At 40.1% G+C, this 18,617-nt stretch overlaps 1 protein-coding gene across 1 annotated transcript in view; it reads left to right on the top strand.

Moving 5' to 3' along the window:
* LOC139410863 (transmembrane protein 132C-like) overlaps positions 1-18,617 on the top strand; it is a 212,956-nt gene that overhangs the window by 77,185 nt on the left and 117,154 nt on the right. The window contains exon 3 of the mRNA XM_071156463.1: positions 4,312-4,455. Coding sequence (XP_071012564.1) covers positions 4,312-4,455 — 144 coding nt within the window. The remainder of the gene's footprint in view (positions 1-4,311; positions 4,456-18,617) is intronic.

Raw genomic sequence — 18,617 nt, 5'->3', positions numbered from 1 at the left:
GATGCAGATGGGCCTCAGCAGAGTAATGGAGGGAAACGATGAGCAACAGAGTGCCATCCCTCTCCAACGGCCTGTGCTGCATCATGGAGCCAGGGAGAGGGGAGCGAGAGGCCCAGGAGCATGCAGGGGACTGCCGGCTGGAGACCACTGTAGCGCAGCTTCCAACTTATTGGATTTCCTCTGAAGATGTTTGTTTCCTTCACTGCTCCACTGAGGGACAGTGCTTAATTCCTAGTTATCTCATCATTATTTATTGAGGGAACCCTCCAAGGAGACAGAGTGTGGCTTCTGCAGTCGATCAGGGTCTGAATGAGGAGGTAGAGTGTTAGGCAAGGGTGTAACCTGGTGGCGGGGGGCCTGATGTTATTCTGAAATGGTGTTAGAATTGAGAGTGGACTATAGTAACTTTCTGATGGCCTCAGGATTAGCAGTGTCCACTTTGTTATGTTCAGCTCCATTTTGATTTGCTATGCTGACAGATTTGTGAAGTAGCATATTGTGACTCCCATGCAGTATCTGAGAGTATTGTTAATGAAGTATTGCAGTTGAAAACATTTAAAAACGCATGACATTTCCTCTTCAGTTGATGTGGGTATTATATTTTCTTTATTAATTTGTTACTGTGCATTATTTGGTATTCGGGACATTCAATTTGGCACGTAGCTCAATACATTCAAAGAAAATATATTCCCTGACGGGTTGGACCCAACAAGTATTGATATAGAATAAGCCTCCACCTTTAATTTCTGTGAAAATGTCCGCTCACAGCTTTCCTTTGTTCAGAGTAGCACCCAATTTCTGCATTTGTGGCCGATGTGAAATGGCTAGCTAGTTAGCGGTGGTGCGCGCTAATAGTGTTTCAGTCGGTAACGTCACTCGCTCTGAGACCTAGAAGTAGTTGTTCCCTTTGCTCTGCAAGGGCCGTGGCTTTTGTGGCGTGATGGGTAACGATGCTTTGTGATTGACTGTGGTTGATGTGTGCAAAGTGTCCCTGGTTCAAGCCCAGGTTGGGGCGAGGAGAGGGACGGAAGCTATACTGTTACACATTGTATTCTGTAAGTCTCAGACTGTCCTATGACTTCACTAGCTATTTGGGTGTTGATTCCCAATAGTACAGAGAGTGCTACTACATCCATTAGTGTTGCTTTGTGAGAGGGAGATGTACAAGGAGAGATAGAAAACGACAGATAAAAATGACTATTCACTATTCGGTCTGTATGCTGTTAGTGAATTGGCTGAGCTTCTTTACATTTTGCCACGTTTTCCAGACTTCATTGTGTATTGTGGAGGCAATACACAATGGCAATTTTCTTGATTTCATGTTTCATAAGAACATCGCAGGTAGATATTTCCTTTAGATTAGTTGTGCCAGCACTCCATTTCAGCACCATGACAATCCCACGCTCACCCTTGCACTGCCACAGTACACCACTGTTAGTGGAATTTCTAAATTCCTGTATGTTTTGTAGCCAAAACCAAATTCGCACTCTTTCTATTTCATTAATGAGTTGTAAGTTTATTAATTATGCATGAAGTAGATCGAGACCAGTCTTAAAAGCCAGGTAACTGTTTATTTCAAGAGAGTACTAACCACATACACATATTTCCACAGGTTATAAAGTGAAAATGACATCAGCGTTTTCTAAACGTTCTATCTATTTCACAAGTAGAGGGCCCTCTAGCTCTCGAGCCTTCGCGTTATCAGCACGAAGTCAAGGCCAGTCAGTATAAATCAACATTCTAGACAGTCTGGAGATGGGCCGTTCCTGCCACCTGGAGATTGTACAACTGAATGAACTAAGGAACAGACCTTCATTGTTACTAAACTCCTGACTACATTATATACAATTGGGAATGGGAGCAAGAGAGAAAATTCACATGTACAGTACATTATAGCATTTGGACTAGTCAGTTCTGATTGGAATGTATACATAATTAGTCATTTCAACCATAATTTCCTCTAACAACCACTCATTGGCAATAAGACCAAGGTGTCACACCTAATGAGTCTCTCAGAAGTTGCTTTCATATTCATAGTCTATTTGTATGTTATGAGTATTCACTCCCACCCCAGCTGTCAAAGACATGAAAAGCACATTTGCCATAATTCTGTTCTAAATGCTATATGTCAGTTTAAAAGTTTAGAAAAGTTGAAACGCTCCAGTATTTGAAGTGGTGTATCCACATGGGGAGTGTTAGATGACCAACATTAGAGGAACTCTGATGGGCCTACAGAGCTGCAGGAGGTTCCTCAACTGGATGCAAGGCCATATTGAACATTAAGTCAATAAAGGGACTTTTACTTCAGTCAATGTACTCAATGTACTACACACTACACTCCCAGCTTCGACATGGTTGGGGAGGTTAATGCCCTGTATTCCTAAGTGCTGGATTCAGTCGAGTACAGAACATTCTCAAATCCAATGTCTGGATGGGAAACTACTGAGAGACATCATGTTTATTCAAGTGAGGAGAAACAAGAACCATGTCCCCTTTGCTCTCTGCCTCCTCCTGGAAAATAAAGAGAGTGAGTGAGTGAGTGAGTGAGTGAGTGAGTGAGTGAGGCCTTAGAACATACCTCTACTGTATTTAATATCTCTAAAGTGTGTAAGAAGCGAGAGCCATCTTAGATGAGTGTGTTTGCCTGGAACATTAGCTTAAATACTTCATACCTGCATTCTGGGTATGGCATTCAGTGTGTTTGCTTCATTTGAAGCCCTGAAATTTAATCTGAAGCGCCCTTCTCTTTTTCGTATGATCCTGTCACATTATGTCTATCTGTCTGGCTTTATTATTTTTCATCCAAAGGGAGCTTGCTCAAACAAACATCCAAGACAAAGAACAAGCTGGTCAAGAGAGCTCAAATCTCTAGAAAGTAACACGCAGCCATGCATTCTGAGTGACCATTAGCCCTGGACTGTATCCCCAATCTTGTAGAGAGTGGAACCACACCATCTGTGCTGCTGTCTTATTATGCGCCAATCATTGTTCCTGTAATACGCTAATAAGGTTTCACATCAAAGTATTTATTTTGACTGGCCAGTGAGGGTTTTGTCATTGCATATATGTCTGGTGATAGAAAACGTTTCTTATTGCTGTTGTGGCAGAGGGCAGCTGGCATGGATTTGAGCTAGACAGAGTCTCAGGACACAGACGATCAGTGAGACATCAGAACTCAAAATATATGTTTGTTTTACTCCAAAGTTTGTAAACAAAGTAAATGTTAACCCTATATAGTCCCAAAACATGGTTAAAACTAATTTTTACATCTTGGATGGTCATTCCTTCCGTCCATAGCTCTGTCTGTGTGGTGTTGAGAAGGTGTTTGGTGTTGGAAGATGTTTGGTATTGGAAATGTGTTTGGTATTGGGAAGGTGTTTAGTGTTGGGAGGGTGTGTGGTATTGGGAAGGTGTTTGGTGTTGGGAGGGTGTAGCAGGACACAAATGGTTATTCCTGAGTGCACCATACTGGCCTCAGCCTGATTAATAATGTAAAGAAAGGCAATCTTTTCCATTTCTTTCCATCATTTCCCCTCAAACCCGACTGCTCTACTGTATGTGCAGTGAATGGACTAATAACATTTCATTTGTAGATTTTCCCTGTGAACATTATCCCTTTTTGCAGTATTTTCTGCCAAGGACATAGGCCTACTTTAATTTGCTGCAGTCACTGAACACATTTCATTATATCCTTTTTAGATTCAGAAAATGTTTGTTATTATAATCGTTACTGGAGGATAATAGACATTGTATCTAGTATACACATGGAAACAACTTGCATAGTCCCTGTGCCAGGGACAAATACTTTTGTTAATCTACTTCAATAATACATGTTGAAGCAAAACACATCATGGTTTTACTGTAAACAATGTTATTTCTACCATTATATGTATACACAGTGATACAGTTTTTTATTGAACTGAAGAACAGCAGTTACACCACAAAGCAGAGATAAAAATGTACGCCTGTCCACAATTTTCCTCTTCTAGGAGGATACATCTGTTGGTCACATAATTGGCTGGAACGTGACAGAGTTTGCGTAATTATTTCATAGGAAGAAAATAACAGACAGCTGAGACACATATGAAGAAAAAGGGATTTGTTGAAACCATCTGATCCTTTAATGTGTATTTCTATGGCGAAGACGACATGGTCTGTTGGGCCTCAGCTGTTTGGAGCAGGTTCAGCTGGATGCATACAATGATTCAGTGAATTAAAGATCTGTTTGATTTAACCACATGTTTAACCAACCCATGCTGCACTGTGTTCTCTCTCATCCTGAGTTTCTGTGTGTTTTTTCCTCTTCCCCAGGGTCAAGTTGAAAGAGGGCATGGTGTTTCTGGGTGCCCGGCCCAGCAACCCCACCCTGTGGATGGTGAGCCAGGATGTGAGGAGCGAGGGGCACAGGGTGGTCACCCTCCATTGCCGCAGGAAAGAGTCCAGCTACGGACAAAGGTCAGTCAGGAGCACCTGGATCTCCCCACGGTGTCCTATTGGACATCACTGGTATACTGTACACACAACCATCTACAACCTGCACTCACCCATCTACAACCTTCCCCTATAGGACCGAAGTCTGCCTTATAACTCTTGACTCTAAATATCACAGTGTTGGCTTGAGTAAACCCAGCTAACACATAACGTTCTGAGAACCATATGTTTCTTAGTTCTTGGTAAAAGCATGTTTGTCCTATGATTATTTTGCATACAACCTTCCCAAAACCTTCTGGGAATGGTGCAGGATAGTTGCTTGGCTTTTAAACATACTCAGCACATTTAAGGAACTTGACAAAATAATTTTCTTGGTATTTCACTACTTTAACAGAACGTTTCATAATAGTTCAAACATGGTTACATGAGCGCTCTCCTACTGCTTTGACATTGGGAATGTTCTCAAATAGTTCAGAGAATGTTAAGAAACCGCGTTCTTCTGTGGGAATTTCGGTACTTCAGCATAACGTTTCTTACAGGTTTCGTCATGGTTCTACTTAAAGTCACGTTCTCAAATTGTTCCAAGAACATTAAGAAAACTTTTTAGAAAAACCACAAGAAAACTTTAACAACGTTGAGAGAAGTTCTAAGATTGTTATTTAAAAACATACATTCCTTTCTCAGAATGTTCAGAAAACGTTTCATAAAAAACACAAGAAAACTTTAGTAATGTTCAGAGAACATTCTAAGAATGTTGATTAAATACATATACATTCCGTTCTCAGTGTCAACAAAACTCTCTATCCTTTATCTTGTTAAGTGTGTTCAGGTGTTGGCCTCTCCCACTAATTGGCAACACCTGATCTTAATGAGTGCTTGTTTCCTTTGAGATGGGGTCTTTTTGAATAGACTAAAATGAACAGCATTGCATGCGTATAAAAACAAGGCATACTAGCTCCATCCTGATGCCCGATTGGATAGAGAACAGAAGATTATAGGTTCTAATCTTACTGATGTCATGTCAGAATACAATTTGTTTGCATGATTAATGCTTAAGGAAATTAATTTCTGTGGGTCCTATCTGCCCTTTGAATTCCAAAAAGTTAACCCAAAATAAGCTATCAGTGTTAGTAAAATTTGTATTGAAACATTCAGTGAAAGTTAAGGAAGTTATTCAAAAACCTCAAAATAACCTATCCTTTCCGTTCTCAGAGTGTTAATTAAACCTCCCAGGAAAGCTTTCAAGGAACCAAAGTAAAACGTTCTCAGAACCTCCCTGCAACCTAAAAATAAACATTTCCAAAACAATTTTCACTTCTGTTCTCAGAACGTTTTAAAGACAATCAGTTTTACCGGTTAGGAAACTTATGGCTTCATTCACAGAACCAATGGGAAACCAACAATGTACGTTCCCACAACTTCCAAGCAACCAAATGTGGTGATGCCTATGCCCGTTTTTTATTATATATTTTTATTTAACCTTTATTTAACTAGGCAAGTCAATTAAGAACAAATTCTTATGTACAATGACGGGCTGGCAAGAGTTAAACGGCCTCCTGTGGGGACGGGGGCTGAGATTAAAAATAAAAACAAACAATGTAAGACCAAACAGACAACACAGACAGAAGACACTTGCAACATCACAAACACAACAGCAAACAAACAGTGGATGTGTGTGTGTGCAGGCATGTGTGTGGTGTGTAAAGTAAAACAACATAGTCCTTACAAAAGGCAACGCAAACTAGAATCAACTACATGTCTCAACAACCTGTTCATCTATTTGTCCTTTGAACTCATATTGTGGAAATTCGAATCAATAATGAGGAGAGACAAGGTCAATCACCAATCAGGATATTAACTTTATTAAAAATCTATCGATAAGGGAGCAGGTCAATAAAACACACACAAACAAGGTGAATCGATTGAGTGCTCCAATAATAAACAAGTTTTTTTTATAGAAACCCAAGAATTGCTTAGTCATGGTTGGTTCCACCCCACTCCAGCAGATCAAGGCATCATAAGCTTCCTTGTTTTGTTCTTGTGGCCAGGTGTAACAGGTCATAGCGCACAAACAAGTGATAACTGCAGTTCCGTTTACACCTTTCTCTACCAAGCTAGCCTCTGTTCTCTTCCATCCCCCCCACAGCGGTGCCCTTGGAAGATAGTAAAATAACAGGATGGGCTGAATAACTGTGGTCACTTCTCAGAGACTCTTTGTTTTATGTCGTGTGACCAGGTTGCTCAGAAACAAAGAGAAATTGAAACTATACAGATCTATCTGTTCCTCAAGCTTATCTCCATCCCATGTCCCTGACCACATGGCTAGACCAGCTGCGGGGAGTGAGTGGTGAAGAGATTAACCATCCTTTCTCAGAAGCACAGCATTGGCACTAAAGAAATGTCTCTACTATTGTTAAGATATTCATTGTTAACTATGAACTATTATTAAACAAATCAGGTAAATACGTGATCATTTCTCTCATACTCCTCCAGGGACACCAGGTCGGGGAGTTTTAGGTCGGCTTGTAGGGAATTCCAATTTTCAGGACTGTTAGCATAAAACAAGATTGAGAGCAGAGTTTGTATGTGTTTTTATTTCGAGCTAGAAGAGAGGATACATAAAACGGCAGTTTTCCTAAAATGGCCTTATAAATAAGAATGTAACAGTGTTTGAGCCTGCATTTTGCTAGTGATGTCCACCTGACAGCACCATGTCCAGTATAGTATGCTCTCTTTTGATTAGCATACTAATTTCCCCAAACTGAAATAGCCTTAAAGTTGTTTGGTAATTTCCTATCTGTATTATGTACTTAAATGTATCTAGTAAATAGGAAACAGATTCCCAGGATGTGAAAAAGGTTACTGCTGTGTTAATTAGGCTGGGATGCGGTGTAACGTCTGTCGTCGGAATGAGACCAAAGCGCAGCGTGGAGAGTGTTCATGAAATGTATCTACAAGAAACACTCAAACAAAAATAACAAATTCAGAAACGAAAGTGAACATTTCCGTCAGGCACAGACACTAAACAGAAAATAAGATCCCACCAAAACCCAAACGGAAAATCACAACTTATATATGATCCCCAATCAGAGACAACAATAGACAAAACAACAAAGAAATAGAAAACATAGATTTCCCACCCGAGTCACACCGAACCAAACATAGAGAATAAATAAAGATCTCTAAGATCAGGGCGTGACATGCGGGCCCTTTGTGTGTTCTAATGGTTTTCTTCTATGGATCAGAAAGTTGGGTTAATAAATCTAACTTTTTAGTGACAGGTGTAATTATACGGATTAGCGAATGATTGGGAGGTTGGAAAGCTCTGATTATTAAGTTCATCAGCATCATTCTACTCTACTTATTTTTAAAGAAAAGAGAAGACTTTAGAGTTTGACCCTGTCACCTTCAATTCAAAGTATGCCCTGTGGTTGTTTGAATTTAGCCTTTTAAACTAATTCTAATATATTTTTTTCCAGTATTCTTGCTTAAATTCTTGTTAAACAATTCCTCCCACAAAAAGTATTAGGGCAGTAACCATCCATTGATTACTTTAGTTAGTTCAATGCAGAGCTGTGTGTTCAAAATAAGTAAAAGAGTGATTGCTATTCCAACCTCAGAGTCTAGAGACTTTGAATGTTTAGGTCTGTTGTATAATTCATCTTGATATCATGAACCAGGGAGGTACCCCTTAGCAGTACTACAACACTGATTATCAAGCATCATGTGCAACATAAAAGAAAACATCCAGGCAAACAAGTCTGGCACAGTCAACCTGACCCTCAGATCTTCTACTTCTCTTGCCTCATCTCCCTGATATAATGCTCAGTGTACTCTCAGCGCTCTGTCTCAGCAGCACCAGGTTGTGCCGAGTCTCTCTCACATGAGTGTGTAGTGAAGTCAGTTTCATTGATTGAAGTGAGGGAGTCAGAGACAAGAGCGAGCATGTTCTGTCTAATCCCTGACTGTCCTGTTGGGCCATGTTGGATGGACCACTGCTCCCTAATCCCCCAGCTGTCCCAAGTCACTCCATAGGCACAAGAAGCCCAGCCGTGGCTATAATATACAATTATCCTTTATTTTTGCATTGCCTCTCCACCCCTTTCCCACTCCCAGTCTTTTCATTGGAGCCCTTTGGAGGGATTAGATACAGCCATCTCATCTGTTGAGCTGTCTTTCAATTTATCAGCCTCACACTGACTGCAATATTTCTCCATCCCGTTCTCTCTTTTCAAACTTGCACAATGAGTGGATGTGAGTACTGTCGGTCAATCTGCTGTAGCTGCAGCTTTTTTACCAGGGGGAATTTTCTTACCCACTTTATTACCTGTTTTTTCACTAGTACCTTTAACCTTGTGTATATGATGTATTTTATAACCAGTGCATGGGCAGTGCAGCAGGCATATTGTTCCTGCTATGTATTAAAGGGAATACTATAGGTGACTTGGACGAGTCACACAATCTGGAGTGGTGGCAATTCCACTGAATTGGCTTAAAATCTGCACCAGATAGCCTATCCACACCCAGCTCTACTGTATAGGCCTACTGTAGCTGTTGTAGTGTACTATAGTCGTACAGTGCCTTCAGAAAGAATTTACACTCCTTGACTTTTTCCACATTTTGTTGTTACTGCTTGAATTTAAAATCTATTACATTTCAATTTTTCTGAAATGCTGAAATGTCTTGAGTTAATAAGTATTCAACCCCTTTGTTATGGCATGCCTAAATAAGTTCAGGAGTAAACATTTGCTTAACAAGTCACATAATAAGTTGCATGGACTCACTCTCTGTGCAATAATGGTGTTTAACAAGATTTTTTGAATGACTACCTCATCTCTGTACCTCACACATACATTTATCTGTAAGGTCCCTCAGTCCAAACAGTGAATTTCAAACACAGATTCAACCACAAAGAACAGCGAGGTTTTCCAATACCTTGCACAGAAGGGCACCTATTTGTAGATGTGTACGAATAAAAAAGCTGATATTGAATATCCCTTTGAGCATGGTGAAGTTATTAATTACACTTTGGATGGGGTATCAATACACCCAGTCACTACAAAGATACAGACGTCCTTCCTAACTCAGTTGCAGAGAGGAAGGAAACCGCTCAGGGATTTCGAGGCCAATGGTGACTTTAAAACAGTTGCTGAGTTTAAGGGCTGTGATAGGAGAACGGAGGATGGATCAACAACATTGTAGTTACTCTACAATATTAAGCTAATTGAGAGAGGGAAAAGAAGGTAGCCTGTACAGAATAAAAATATTCCCCCTTTTCAAAAAGGCACTATAGTAATACTGCAAAAAAGTGGGGCAAAGCAATTAACTTTTTGTCCTGAATACAAAGTGTTATGTTTGGGGCAAATCCAATATAACGCATTACTGAGTACCACTCTCCATATTTTCAAGAATAGTGTTGACAGCATCATATTATGGGTATGCTTGTTAATCATTAAGGACTGGGGTGTTTTTCAGGATAAAAAATAAATGGAATGGAAAGGAGCTAAGCACAGGCAAAATCCTAGTGGAAACCCGGGTGCAGTCTGCTTTCCACCAGACACTGGGAGATGAATTCACATTTCAACAGGACAATAACCTAAAACACAAGGCCAAATTTACACTGGGGTTGCTTACCAAGATGACAGTGAATGTTCCTGAATGGCCGAGTTACAGTTTTGACTTAAGTCTACTTGAAAATCTATGACAAGATCTGAATGGTTTGTCTAGCAATGATCAACCAATTTCACAAAGCTTGAATAATTTTGAAAAGAATAATGGGAAAATGTTGCACAATCCATGTGTGGAAAGCTCTTAGAGACTTACCCAGAAAGACTCACAGCTGTAATCACTGCCAAAGGTGCTACTACAAAGTATCAACTCATGGGTGTGAATACTTATGTAAATGGAATATTTCTGTATTTCATTTTCAATAAATGTGCAAAAATTTCAAAAAACATGTTTTCACTTTGTCATTTTGGGATATTGTTTAATCCATTTTGAATTCAGGCTGTAACACAACAAAATGTGGAATAAGTAAATAGATATGAATACTTTCTGAAGGCACTGTGCTGTTTGTCATACTAGCTTGCTTTCTATTTCCACAAGGCCACCACAGCTGTAAAATGCCCACTTCACACATCTCATTCAATGGAATATTTTCAAAACCAGAATGACTATAGTGATACATTGTTCATTGTTATTGGATTGCACTCCAGAACTCCAACTGCCAGAAAAAAGTGACATTAATATTTGTTCTAATAGACAGAATCTGACTTTATTCGCCAGGACACAACTGCTTACTCAACACAATAAAGTGCCAACTTCTACCCGCCTTGCATGTTATGAGAAAACACACGCTTTGAAATAGTGCGCTTTTTCAGTTACAGATTTATTTTCTCCCTAATACAGTACTACTGTACAGGAGGATCAGAATAAGCTCCTATAGAAACGCACAGATATCAGCTAAAAGAGCACTCTGGGAGATTGGAAATTCACTTGCAGTGGCACTAAAGAAAAGCAGCACATTTAAAACAACAGCAGCCCTGCTTCCTCAGCATGTCATAATAACCCAGTCTAAGTGGGCCCTTATCTCCTCAGTAAAAGTGCCTTGTCTGGCCCAAGTTAATGAAGACTGTCTCAGTCCAGATGGATATCCCCTCGGTGGCCATTGGGAGAGACCTCATGTAGAGCAGAAGCGGGCTCTTTAGAGAACTAGTTCAGTCATTGTAGCCAATTCCCAGGCCTCAGTGAAGAGATACTGTCACACAGACTGAGATTGAAACACACTGTAAGTGTCAATTCATCCCAAAGGTATTCGATGGGGTTGAGGTCAGGGCTCTGTGCAGGCCAGTCAAGTTCTCCCACACCGATCTCGACAAACCATTTCTGTATGGACCTCGCTTTGTGCATGGGAGATTGTCATGCTCAAACAGGAAAGGGCCTTCGCCAAACTGTTGCCACAAAGTTGGAATCATCTATAATCTTTGGGCTAGGCGTGCTGCTAGCGCCCCACCTCGACAACATCCGGTGAAATTGCAGAGCGCGAAATTCAAAATACAAAATTCGTAATATTAAACATCCATGAAAATACAAGTGTCTTACATCGTTTAAAAGCTTAACTTCTTGTTAATCCAGCCGCTTTGTCAGATTTCAAAAAGCTTTACGGCGAAAGCACACCATGCAATTATCCGAGGACAGTGCCCCGCATACAAAAGCATTAAACATTTTCCAAACAATCAGAGGCGACTTAAACATTTCTGAAAGTCAGAAATAGCGATAAAATAAATCACCTACCTTTGAAAATCTTCCTCTGTTTGCAATCCCAAGGGCCCCAGCTATATAACAAATGGTTGTTTTGTTCGACAAAGTCCTTCTTTATATCCCAAAAAGTCAGTTTAATTCAGTAATCCACCGGTTTCCCTCTTTCAAAATGCATACAAATGAATCCCAAAAGTTTGTCCAAACAAGTCAAACAACGTTGTCCAAACAACGTCAAACAACGTTTCTAATCAATCGTCAGGTACCCTAATATGTAAATAAACAATACAATTTAAGACGGAGAATAGTTTGTTCATTACCGGAGATAAATAACGAAGTGAGCACCCTTATCTACGCGTGCCGAAAAACAAAAAATTCTAGCTCATTTTTCAAAAACAAGCCTGAAACTCTTACTAAAGACTGTTAACATCTACTGGAAGCCCCAGGAACTGCAATCTGGGAGGTATTCCATTGATTTCCCATAGACACTCATTACAATGAGTGGTGAGCTCAAAAATAAAAATGGATGGTTGGATTCTCCTCGGGTTTTCGCCTGCCATATCAGTTCTGTTATACAACCCAGACATTATTTTAACAGTTTTGGAAACTTTAGAGTGTTTTCTATCCAATGCTACCATATGCATACTATTATATGCATATCCTAGCTTCTGGGCCTGAGTAACAGGCCGTTTACTTTGGGCACCTCAGTAATCCAAACCCCTGAATACTGCCCCCTTAGCCCTAAGATGTCATTGTATGCCCAAAAAATGAAAAACAGCCCCAGACCATTATTCCTCCTCCAGCAAACTTTAGAGTTGGCACTATGTATTTGGGCAGGTAGCGTTCTCCTGGCATCCGTCAAACCCAGATTTGTCTGTTGGACTGCCAGATGATGAACCATGATTCATCACTCCAGAGAACGCATTTCCACAGCTCCAGAGTCCAATGGCGGCGAGCTTTACACCACTCCAGCCGATGCTTGGCATTGCGCATGGTGATGTTAGGCTTGAGTGCGGCTGCTTGGTCATGGAAACCCATTTCATGAAGTTCCCGATGAACAGTTATTGTGCTGACGTTGCTTGCAGAGGCAGTTTGGAACTCGGTAGTGAGTGTTGCAACCGAGGAAAGATCATTTTTACTCGGTACACGCTTCAGCACTCGGCGGTCCCATTCTGTGAGCTTGTGTGGACTACCACTTTGCGGCTGAGCCGCTGTTGCTCCTAGACATTTCCACTTTACACTGACAGCACTTACAGTTGACCAGGGCAGCTCTAGCAGGGCAGAAATATGACAAACTGACTTGTTGGAAAGGTTGCATCCTATGACGGTGCCACGTTGAAAGTCACTAAGTTCTTCATTAAGGCCATTGTCATGTCTGGACTATCATTAAATGTTAAGACTTATTTATATCAAATCAGTTCTCCAGGTTTAATTATTACATGATTAAACTAATCATGTAAACATTAATCAGCTAGGAAGTCGGGGCACCACGGAAAATGTTGAGATGTACAGAGTTATCATTTTCCGAATATAACTATTTAGATACTTTAATATCTGATCAATTAGTTTTCTATTCATGAATTATTATTAATATTATTATCATTACCTCATCAGTTCTCATTACTGAACGTCGCAAACCCTTGGATATCTGCACAAACCCTAGTTTCCGTAATGAATCAGCAATATACAAATTGGCTTAATTGTTTATTTACTAACTAACTAAATAATCACAGAAAAACATATCAATCGAACAGTAGATATTGGTTACTAACAATGATAGAAAAGTCCCTAGTGGGCAAAGCCTATATGACGGCTTGGTAGACAAAGGAAAGGTGTGGGGACTGAGAAAGAGCGGGAAAGACGAAATGGATTCACTACACACAGTGGATAATTATAACCATTGAAATGCTAATCCTTTGCACATGAACGGCCGCTCACTCAAGAATAATTGCAATCTATATATTTACGCCCGTATGTCGTTGTTGTCTTCTCTGTTGGATTCCGGTCCATCTACTGGAGAGTCAGTTCATCACAGAGTCTCTGGTTAACTTCCCCAGAAGTCACAATGTACTTCGTGGTTGTAGGTGGTTAGAATGGATACTTCAGAGCACCATTTGGAAATGTTTTCATAGAATAGCTGCTTCGGCGGTGGTCGGTATTCTCGTTCTAGACTTACGTAATTTCTAGCTGCAGACTAGTAATTATACGTCTAAGATTTGCTCTTATTCTGTAGTGATCAATAGCCGTGTAGCCAAAACTACAGCTGCAGGGTCTCCGATGGCCTATAGAATTGTGGCCATTCCAACGTGGGAACTCTGTCCCAGTGTTCTCTGGCGTATATTTTGTAGGAAGTGGGTTTTATACTCTGTAGAAAAAGGGGTGGTTCGATGATGTCTGGGTAATGGGGGTGTGGCCACTGACTAGTTAATCTATATATGAAAATTCATACTCTCATTCAGAAGGTTAACATCACATTACATGTTTTCAAAAATAGTTTCCTGTTTAATCACATATGTTTCACAATATTTAGATATAAACCTGACAGCTGGGGAATGTACACTTTAAGAGATACAGTTACAGTTGAAGTCGGAAGTTTAAATACACTTACATTGGAGTCATTAAAACTCATTTTTCAACCACTCCACAAATTTCTTGTTAACAAACTATCGTTTTGGCAAGTTGGTTAGGACATCTACTTTGCGCATGACACAACACATTTTTCCAACAATTGTTTACAGACAGATTGTTTCACTTATAATTCACTATCACAATTCCAGTGGGTCAGAAGTTTACATACATGAAGTTGACTGTGTCTTCAAACAGCTTGGAAAATTCCAGAAAAATATGTCACAGCTTTAGAAGATTCTGATAGGCTTATTGACATAATTTGAGTCAATTGGAGGTGTACCTGTGGATGTATTTCAAGGCCTACCTTCAAGCTCAATACCTCTTTGCTTGACATCATGGGAAAATCAAAAGAAATCAGCCAAGACCCCAGAACAAAAATTGTAGACCTCCATAAGTCTGGATCATCCTTGGGAGAAATTTCCAAACGCCTGAAGGTACCACGTTCATCTGTACAAACAATAGTACGCAAGTATAAACACCTTGGGACCATGCAGCTGTCATACTGCTCAGGAAGGAGACGTGTTCTGTCTCTTAGAGATGAATGTACTTTGAGGCGAAAAGTGCAAATCAATCCCAGAACAACAGCAAAAGACATTGTGAAGATGCTGGAGGAAACGGGTACAAAAGTATCTATATCCACAGTAAAACGAGACCTATATCGTCATAACCTGAAGGGCCGCTCAGCAAGGAAGAAGCCACTGCTTCAAAACCGCAATATAAAAGCCAGACTATGGTTTGCAACTGCACATGGGGACAAAGATTGTACTTTTTGGAGAAATGTCCTCTGGTCTGATGAAACACAAATAGAACTGTTTGGCCATGATGACGATCGTTATGTTTGGAGGATAAAAGGGCGAGGCTTGCAAGCCAAAGAACACCATCTCAACCGTGAAGCACGGGGTGGCAGCATCATGTTGTGGAGGTGCTTTTCTGTAAGAGGGACTGGTGCACTTCACAAAATAGATGGCATCACGAGGGAGGAAAATTATGTGGATATATTGAAGCAACATCTCAAGACATTAGTCAGGAAGTTAAAGCTTGGTCGCAAATGGGTCTTCCAAATGGACAATGACCCCAAGCATACTTCCAAAGTTGTGGCAAAATGGCCTAAGGACAACAAAGTCAAGGTATTGGAAGGTATTTAAATTCACCCAACTTATTGTGGGGAGCTTGTGGAAGGCTACCTGAAATGTTTGACCCAAGTTAACCTCTCTAGGGTATGTGGGACGCTAGCGTCCCATCTGGCCAACATCCAGTGAGGTTGCAGAGCGCCAAATTCAATTACAGAAAAGCTCATTATAAAAATTCAGAAAACAAAACATATTTTACATAAGTTTAAAGATTAACTTCTTGTTAAACCAACCACAGTGTCATATTTATAAAATGCTTTTCAGCAAAAGCATACCTAGCCCAGAACATACCTAGCCCAGAACATAGCCCAGTTGACAAATTATTACAAACTGTAACCAGCCAAACGGAAGCGTTACAAAACTCAGAAATAGAGATAAAATGAATCCCTTACCTTTGATGATCTTCATATGGTGGCAATCAGAAGACATTCATTTACTCAATAAATGTTCCTTTTGTTCGATGAAGTCTCTTTACATCCAAAAACCTCCGTTTTGTTAGCGTGTTTTCTTCAGTAATCCACAGGTTCAAACTCAGTCAAAACAATCAGACAAAAAATCCAAATTGTATCCATAATGTTCACAGAAACATGTCAAACGATGTTTATATTCAATCCTCAGGTATTTTTTTTTGCCTAAATGATCTATAATATTTCAACCGGACAATAACGTTGTCCATATAAAAGGTAAACAAGAAATGCACATGCACCTGAAAAAACTCTGCGTGACGTTAGGGTCCACTCGTTCAGACTGGTCTTACTCCCTCATTTATAAGAATACAAGCCTGAAACGATTTCTAAAGACTGTTGACATCTGGTGGAAGGCATAGGAACTGCAAATGGAGTCCTAAGTCAATGGATACTGTAATGGCATTGAATAGAAAACTACAAAACCCCAAAAAAATTACAGTGCCTTGCGAAAGTATTCGGCCCCCTTGAACTTTGCGACCTTTTGCCACATTTCAGGCTTCAAACATAAAGATATAAAACTGTATTTTTTTGTGAAGAATCAACAACAAGTGGGACACAATCATGAAGTGGAACAACATTTATTGGATATTTCAAACTTTTTTAACAAATCAAAAACTGAAAAATTGGGCGTGCAGAATTATTCAGCCCCTTCACTTTCAGTGCAGCAAACTCTCTCCAGAAGTTCAGTGAGGATCTCTGAATGATCCAATGTTGACCTAAATGACTAATGATGATAAATACAATCCACCTGTGTGTAATCAAGTCTCCGTATAAATGCACCTGCACTGTGATAGTCTCAGAGGTCCGTTAAAAGCGCAGAGAGCATCATGAAGAACAAGGAACACACCAGGCAGGTCCGAGATACTGTTGTGAAGAAGTTTAAAGCCGGATTTGGATACAAAAATATTTCCCAAGCTTTAAACATCCCAAGGAGCACTGTGCAAGCGATAATATTGAAATGGAAGGAGTATCAGACCACTGCAAATCTACCAAGACCTGGCCATCCCTCTAAACTTTCAGCTCATACAAGGAGAAGACTGATCAGAGATGCAGCCAAGAGGCAAATGATCACTCTGGATGAACTGCAGAGATCTACAGCTGAGGTGGGAGACTCTGTCCATAGGACAACAATCAGTCGTATATTGCACAAATCTGGCCTTTATGGAAGAGTGGCAAGAAGAAAGCCATTTCTTAAAGATATCCATAAAAAGTGTCGTTTAAAGTTTGCCACAAGCCACCTGGGAGACACACCAAACATGTGGAAGAAGGTGCTCTGGTCAGATGAAACCAAAATTGAACTTTTTGGCAACAATGCAAAACGTTATGTTTGGAGTAAAAGCAACACCCTGAACACACCATCCCCACTGTCAAACATGGTGGTGGCAGCATCATGGTTTGGGCCTGCTTTTCTTCAGCAGGGACAGGGAAGATGGTTAAAATTGATGGGAAGATACAGGACCATTCTGGAAGAAAACCTGATGGAGTCTGCAAAAGACCTGAGACTGGGACGGAGATTTGTCTTCCAACAAGACAATGATCCAAAACATAAAGCAACATCTACAATGGAATGGTTCAAAAATAAACATATCCAGGTGTTAGAATGGCCAAGTCAAAGTCCAGACCTGAATCCAATCGAGAATCTGTGGAAAGAACTGAAAACTGCTGTTCACAAATGCTCTCCATCCAACCTCACTGAGCTCGAGCTGTTTTGCAAGGAGGAATGGGAAAAAATGTCAGTCTCTCGATGTGCAAAACTGATAGAGACATACCCCAAGCGACTTACAGCTGTAATCGCAGCAAAAGGTGGTGCTACAAAGTATTAACTTAAGGGGGCTGAATAATTTTGCACGCCCAATTTTTCAGTTTTTGATTTGTTAAAAAAGTTTGAAACATCCAATAAATGTCGTTCCACTTCATGATTGTGTCCCACTTGTTGTTGATTCTTCATAAAAAAATACAGTTTTATATCTTTATGTTTGAAGCCTGAAATGTGGCAAAAGGTCGCAAAGTTCAAGGGGGCCGAATACTTTCGCAAGGCACTGTACTTCCTGAATGGATTTTTCTCAGGTTTTCGCCTGCCAAATCAGTTCTGTTATACTCACAGACACTATTTTAACAGTTTTGGAAACTTTAGAGTGTTTTCTATCCAAATCTACCAGTTACATGCATATCATATCTTCTGGGCCCCGAGTAGCTGGCTGTTTAATTTGGGCATGCTTTTCATCCAAAATTCAGAATGCTGCCCCCTACCCTAGAGAGGTTAAACTATTTAAATGCAATGCTACCAAATACTAATTGAGTGTATGTAAACTTCTGACCTCTGGGAATGTGATGAAATAAATAAAAGCTGAATTAATTTATTCTCTCTACTATTATTCTGACATTTCACATTCTTAAAATAAAGTTGTGATCCTAACTGACTGAAGACAGGGAATTTTTACTTGGATTAAATGTCAGGAATTGTGAAAAACAGAGTTTAAATGTATTTGGCTAAGGTGCATGTAAACTGCTGACATCAACTGCATGTGTGTTTCCTGTCCTTCATGAGATCACCAAATGAAACACACTGTACATGACTGTCCCTTAAGTGTCCACGGACCATTCCCACATTCTCAACAGTTTAAATATTATTTAGTTCTCCATTTTGGGGATTATGAGTTTTGAACAAAGATAAGCTTTTTGTTCTGGTGGACTCTCTCTCTCA

The sequence above is a fragment of the Oncorhynchus clarkii genome, chromosome 6 (assembly GCF_045791955.1).
Source record: "Oncorhynchus clarkii lewisi isolate Uvic-CL-2024 chromosome 6, UVic_Ocla_1.0, whole genome shotgun sequence".
Taxonomy (NCBI): Eukaryota; Metazoa; Chordata; class Actinopteri; order Salmoniformes; family Salmonidae; genus Oncorhynchus; species Oncorhynchus clarkii.
Note: the sequence above shows the minus strand (reverse complement) of the source record. Positions and strands in the feature narration are given on the sequence as shown.